Below are 6,881 nucleotides of genomic sequence, written 5' to 3' on the forward strand. Positions count from 1 at the left end.
GCTTCACACCTGCAACTTCTCACCTTCAGCTTCTCACCTTCAGCTTCACACCTGCAGCTTCTCACCTTCAGCTTCTCACCTTCAGCTTCTCACCTGCAGCTTCTCACCTGCAGCTTCTCACCTGCAGCTTCACACCTGCAACTTCTCACCTTCAGCTTCTCACCTTCAGCTTCACACCTGCAGCTTCTCACCTTCAGCTTCTCACCTTCAGCTTCTCACCTTCAGCTTCTCACTTGCAGCTTCACACCTGCAACTTCTCACCTGCAACTTCTCACCTTCAGCTTCTCACCTTCAGCTTCTCACCTGCAGCTTCTCACCTTCAGCTTCTCATCTGCAACTTCTCACCTGCATCTTCTCACCTGCAGCTTCTCACCTTCAGCTTCTCACCTGCAGCTTCTCATCTTCAACTTCTCACCTGCAGCTTCTCACCTGCAGCTTCTCACCTGCAGCTTCTCACCTTCAGCTTCTCACCTGCAGCTTCACACCTGCAGCTTCTCACCTTCAGCTTCTCACCTGCAGCTTCTCACCTGCAGCTTCTCACCTGCAGCTTATCACCTGCAGCTTCTCACCTGCAGACGGTCCATGCCCCGCCTCCACCAGGTGCTTCCAAACGTCTCTTTCTGTTCCAGGAACCTACGACGAGGACGGCGAGCACTTGGAGCTGGAGTGGAGTGACAACGTGGGTCAGGCCTTCGCTCAGGGCGGCCTCCGCCTGGACCAGAACCAGATCTCCGTCCCACAAACGGGCCTGTACTTCGTCTATGGCCAGGCATCGTTCCGCGTGTCTTGCGTCGACGAAGCGGGGGCCACGTGGCGCCCAGCGACCCTCAGCCACAGGATCTGGCGCCTCTCGGATTCCATAGGAACCAAAGTGTCCCTGATGAGCGCCGTGAGGTCAGCGTGTCAAAACGTGCCGGAGGTCGGTGGGAAATCGGGCCAGGGCTGCTACAGCGCCATCTACCTGGGCGCCGTGTTTCAGCTGAACAAAGGCGACCGGCTGTGGACCGAGACCAACCAGCTGTCGGACCTGGAGACCGACGACGGCAAGACGTTCTTTGGTGCCTTCGCCCTTTGACCTCCCTGATCTAAAGGCCAGAACACCTGGACAGGTTTTTTTATTTAAATGCACATTTTTAACTTTTATTCATCCTAAAGGTGACGTTAAAAATGTTCAAATCTCCATGGAGACAGAACTTGTAGCCGAACGGCTGCGGACTTTATAAACTGTAACAGTTTGAGACCTTCTCTCTGGTTTAGGCACTTTTTTATTCCATTTCTGCTGATCTGAGATCGTCTTTGTCTGCCGTAGCAGATTTCAGCACACTTTATTACTATTTACTGTTTGTATTTATTTGTATTTATTGATATTTATGTCAATGGGTTTTGGTGTTAAATGTTATATTTTGTACTTTGAATAATAAAATGTATCTTAAAAACATTCTGAAGATTTATGACCCCTACATCATGTGGCTTAATGACACAAAAAAAATGCTCCAAAGATTCATAACAATTATAATCCAAATTATATATAAAACTTGTTTTTATTTGTAAAAATCCTCTCGGGACCGTAACTTGGTGTTTTCTGTCCCACAGTGGGGCCCTGAGCCCAACTTTGGGAACCACTGGTTTAAAGTGTAGGAGAAGTTACGGAAGACCAGAACTGCCAAAAATAAAATACAGAAATAAATGGTTCGGTAAAGTTAACAGTGACTCAACAAATGTGACAAAAAAAAATCTAACCAAAAAAGAGATTTACAAGATTATTAAGGAATGTGGCAAAAATTAAAAAAATATATATTATTAACCGTAGTGAATTATCCATATGTCTGTTTTTATTCTTCAGTCGTCAATTGTTGCTTATCATTTCTTTCTTTTTTGATTTTTAGATGCATCTATTTTTGTTCTCCCTTTATATTTGATTTATTTTTCTCTAAAATTACAAAATTTTTTATTTTAACTAAACCCTTTTTCTTTGCATTAATTGCCACATTTTAACTGTATTTTCTTCTCTTTCATCTCGCCTCATTAGTCACTATGGTAACCACACACCTGTGTCCGTCACTCCCTGCTGGCTCTCTTAATTAAACAAACAGAAACACAGACTAGAAAGTAAGCCTCAAACAAAAAGTCACTCTCAGAGTTCCAGTGGCCCCAAAATCTCAACAAAGAAGCGAATAAAAGGAGAAAAACTCCCAAAACAAACATTTAGGACACTTTGTGACCAAACTGGAATAAATAAACTGTTGACAGAATATTAACGTTATTAACTAAATGTCTTAAGAATGTCACAATTTATACAATTAATGCAACAACCCCACTTGTTTTAATTGTCCTGCAACACGTTCGCCATAGCTAAAGTTAGTGTGTGTGTGTGTGTGGGGGGGGGGGGGGGGGGGGGGGGGTCACTGCTGCTTCATGAAGAACCTGAAGCCAGTTCATGAGACTCCCAAGAGTAAATTTGTGTATTTTCTTGTAATTTTTTTTGTCTCTAAGAGCTTGGAAAATCCAGAACCCATTAAAGAATGTGCCTAATCTGCAGCTTGTTTCACAGCTGACACACACACACACACACACACACACACACTCACACACACACACACACACACACACAACGCTGGTCTGAAATTCCTCCCCAGCCAACAAATGCTTCCTGTGTTAGATCACACAAGTGGAGGGAAATTTCCTGCCTGGTTTTGTTTGGTCTTTGGCTTCCCACCGCGTGCTGATGTCAGGTGGAGGCCCGCAGAACTCTCGGCCCAGACTGGGTTTTCCCCAGCGACACCCCCTCACAAACACACAACCTTCCTCCTCCATCACGGTTACCACATCCCACAATCTCCAGTCAGCTGGAAACAAAGAAGCAGTGTGTGTGTGTGTGTGTGTGTGGGACAGCCCCACAGCTGGTTTTTATCACACTGTCATCATCTAAAAGAAACTTCACACAGACGGACACAGTGAGGTGGTTTCGTCGGATCTACCCACAGACGACGGCTGATCAGGTTCCCACCGGAGCGTTCCCGACGCGCCACCTCTATAATTTCACCTTCTGGGTTCATCTGAATGTCTTGAGTGAAGAATCTGCTCCACCTGAGGGGATAAATCCCTGAGAGAAGCGACAGACGTCTGCTGCCACCTGGTGGTCAGAGAACACAAGTGACGGAGTGGAAAAGACGAGTTTTATTCGTGTTAGCCGTAGACGAGCGCACACTCTGAAATATACCAACATTTAGATATAGTGACTATAAATAACTCCAGCTTCATGTTGATTATGAGATATATGAGCAGGACGGTCTGAAACAGTTCATGAAGACGGAGCAGTTCGTTCACAGCTGAAACTAGAACGACCGATCAGCTGATTGATCCGCCATTAACTGATCAATAATTAACTGCCTGGATAATTACACAGAACTTTATGTCCCACTTTCATACATTTACAACGTTCTTCAATGGAAAAACAAAAACTTAATCATAATAAAACATAAGAAACCTCTTTACAGAGAGAACGGGCTTATTTTGAATAAAATCAAAGCGTTTGATGGACTCCATCTCACTTTGTGGTTTAAAGTGATAATTACAGTGTTTTTATTAGGGGCGTGTTCCCAGCGCTCAGGTGTCGCTGAGGGACAGACACTAAATGTTTGTAGGTATGAGTGTTTTTCTGGACTGGAACTGAACAGAGAGTGAAGTAAACCTAAATGTTTTGGGTGAAGATATTTAGGCGGGGAGGAGTTCCTGTGGAGAGCAGAGGGAGGTCGTTTTTTTTTTCTTGTTCGAGGCAAAGTGGTGGAGGAGAGAGACATTTTATCACCACCTGTTGCAGTGATGGAGCCAAGGGGTGGCCAATGGTGGCATGGGCCCTCACGGATCAATCTTCAGCCACCTCATGAGTTGAGGAAACTTTACTATTAAGAAATAAAACTACTAGAAAGCAAAGTTTCCTCAGATGATGGGGCGGCTGGTTCATATATATATATATATAAACGTTTCTTACGCCGAGATGCAGCCACACACCAAAATGGAAGTCAGTGGCTTATATTTTATATAAATATATATATTATATAATTATTTTTTAATTACAATTGTATTATTGTCATTTATTGCTTTCAGAGCACTCCGACAAGCTCCTCTTGTTTACAGAAGTTTTGTAAATCAACAAGTTCCAGCTTCACAGCTCTTGTTTCCTGAGCTCTGCACTGAGGGAAGACACGTTTTGACCCCACGCTCTCATACAGGAGCGTTTCCTGCATGTAGGCATGACTTTTGGTCATTTGCAAGGGGGGCGCAGTCGGCATGTTTGCTGAAAGGAGGTGTCTCGTGCGCTCAGGTCCTTGTTGACCAGGATGTACGCAGGAATCACTGCACGGAGTCAAACGCCTGCATGGGTCTGTGCGTACGTCGTTCCCTGGATTTCACCGTACGCCATGTTCCAGCAGCAAATCCGTGCAGATCTGTACATGAGATCCCAGGTGAGGACCACAGAGCTCCATCTACAGTAATTGTCTTTGTTTCGAGCCTGAAATGACCGTCTGTGGGTGGTGTGACCATTTGGACGGCTCAGTCTCAGGTGGGACTGAAGACGTCTCCACCCTTTGAGCTGGTCTGGGTCTCACCTGGGTTTGATTTGGTGGTCTGAATCAGAAACATTATAAAGATGAACGAGGCGTCCCCGTCTACGTCTGTTGCACCAAACGGAAGTTTTAAATGTTGTTTTTTTGGTGCCAGAGTAACTTGAGATGACTCTAAGCTCCGCCTACTCCTCCCAAACGCACAATAATTGTGTTAATTTAGGCATTAAATACACAACTTAAACTAAACTTCTAAAAAATAACATTTTAACATAAAGCAGCAAGATGAGAACTACGTGAATCAACGGTATCTGAAGAGTATTTTTATTTTTTAATGTCCTGTTTATTTACCACAGCCAGCCTGCAGGGGGCGCTCTTCTTGTTTTGACTTCAACTTCTGTTGCACGGATCAGCAGCTGGTTATTTGATTAAAGAACTATCAGTAGGAATATTTTAATAATGGTTGTTGTTGTTGTTATTTGTCTTAACGTTGGCTCAATGAATGGTTTACGAGAACGGTGAACAGCTTTCAGAGATGAGTGGACTTTAAGGTGTGAACACCTGGATCTAAAGGTGAATCATGTCTCAGGTGGGCAGTTTTATGTCAGCACCAGGTCTGAGCTGGTCCAGATGTTGTGACATGTTGCTGCAAAGACAAACTAACGTTTCAGTTTTGTGTTGTAAAAACCAACACGGGGTCAAAACGTTTGGAGGACGTGCAGAAATGGAAAATGTGTTAAACAAATGTCTTTGAAAAATCGTACAGCAAACGTTTGTTGTTGTTTTCTTTTCCAGCTGAATACAACAAACAGACCAGTGATCGTTTCCGATAAACAAAATTTAAAATAAAACACGTATCTCAAAACAAACATCACTTAAACTTACAAAACTAACAAATTCACCTTCGTAAATCTGTAAACGGTCATGAGGCGGATAAATCAGCAGTGCTGATCCAAACATGCTCCGCCTCCTGACCTTTGACCTGCCTGATAAGTCACATGTTCAGAGTCCGGACATCAGTTTAGATGTAAAGAAAACAAAAACTGTACATTTGTTTTGTCCTGTTCCGAGTCCGCCGTTCTCCTGACAGGTCAGTGACTAAAAGAACAACGTGACAAATTTTACGGAACGATAAAAACCACCACTGGTTTGAGAAAATCTCATCAACGAACTTGAGCGACAAAACGTGGAGACGACGATCGCAAAAACAAGAACACGACGTTTAAAGATCTTTGTCTCCACGACGGAACCAGGAAACAAACGAGAACGAGACGATCGGTCCTTTCAGAGTCCGGCCGTACCATTGCTCTGAGATGTGCTTCTTGTTGTGCTGTCTCCACTCAGTTTGAGGATTTGGGCCGTCAGATGAAAACTGTGGGGAGGGGGTGGGGGTGGGGGGGGGGGTTCCTGCGTAAGCCCCCACCCCCCAGATGTGAGAATCTCTTGAGCTGTATTTCAGACAGTGTCATCACATCAAACAAGTGAAAGTCACAGTGTCTTTTTGTGTTTTGTGTCTCCCTGTTTGTGCACTGTGACCCCCCCGCCCCTCGCCCCATCCCATCCAGACCCCCCCACCTGGAACTTATTTGTAGAGCAGGGGGATCTGGCTGTTGTGACAGTGGTTGCGGCTCATCTTGCTGTCGGCTGGATACAGGCTGGAGGAGTTGGAGAAGGAAGGAGGCAGGGAGTGATTGTCCGTGGTGGGGTTCGGGTAGCCCGGCGGGGGCAGCAGGGACTTGGGGTCTTGCTGGGATGAAGGTGGCGGGGCGTTGTGGTTCTGATTCTGGCCAGCAGTGGGCAGACGACGATTGCGTAAAGCCTGACGCTCAGCAAGCTGGTTGCGGAGTGCCGACACCCTTTCTTCTTTCTAAACAAAAACAACCAGAGAATTAGCATGGAGCTAATCAGTTTAATGTAACAACAAGAGAGTTAACATGATTCTAATTAGCTTAACATAACAACAGGAGAGTTAACATGGTGCTAATTAGCTTAATCAGGTCTCTCTTGTAAATGATTCCTCGAGGCTCAATGGGATTTACCTGTCTAAATAAAGGATGAATGAACGTAACAACAGGAGAGTTAGCATGGTGTTAATTAGCTTAGCTTGACGTAACAACAGGAGAGCTAGCATGAAGCTAAATAGCTTAACATAACAACAGGAGAGTTAACATGGAGCTAATAAGCTTAACGTAACAACAACAGAGTTAGCATGGTGCTAATTAGCTTAATGTGACAACAGGTGAGTTAGCATGGTGCTAATTAGCTTAACGTAACAATAGGAGAGTTAACATGGAGCTAATTAGCTTAACATAACAG

The 6,881-nt window shown here is 44.6% G+C and overlaps 2 protein-coding genes across 2 annotated transcripts in view; one reads left to right on the forward strand and one right to left on the reverse strand.

Moving 5' to 3' along the window:
- Positions 1 to 1,075, forward strand: part of tnfb (tumor necrosis factor b (TNF superfamily, member 2)) — a 2,292-nt gene extending 1,217 nt beyond the window's left edge. The window contains exon 3 of the mRNA XM_037676732.1: positions 630 to 1,075. Coding sequence (XP_037532660.1) covers positions 630 to 1,075 — 446 coding nt within the window. The remainder of the gene's footprint in view (positions 1 to 629) is intronic.
- A 4,478-nt stretch (positions 1,076 to 5,553) lies between these two features.
- The window catches only part of gabbr1a (gamma-aminobutyric acid (GABA) B receptor, 1a), a 109,134-nt gene continuing 107,806 nt past the window's right edge, over positions 5,554 to 6,881 (reverse strand). The window contains exon 24 of the mRNA XM_037676099.1: positions 5,554 to 6,432. Within this exon, the coding sequence (XP_037532027.1) occupies positions 6,148 to 6,432 (285 nt within the window). The 3' untranslated portion in view covers positions 5,554 to 6,147. The remainder of the gene's footprint in view (positions 6,433 to 6,881) is intronic.

The sequence above is a fragment of the Nematolebias whitei genome, chromosome 5, assembly GCF_014905685.2.
Source record: "Nematolebias whitei isolate Nwh7 chromosome 5, NemWhi1, whole genome shotgun sequence".
Classification (NCBI taxonomy): Eukaryota; Metazoa; Chordata; class Actinopteri; order Cyprinodontiformes; family Rivulidae; genus Nematolebias; species Nematolebias whitei.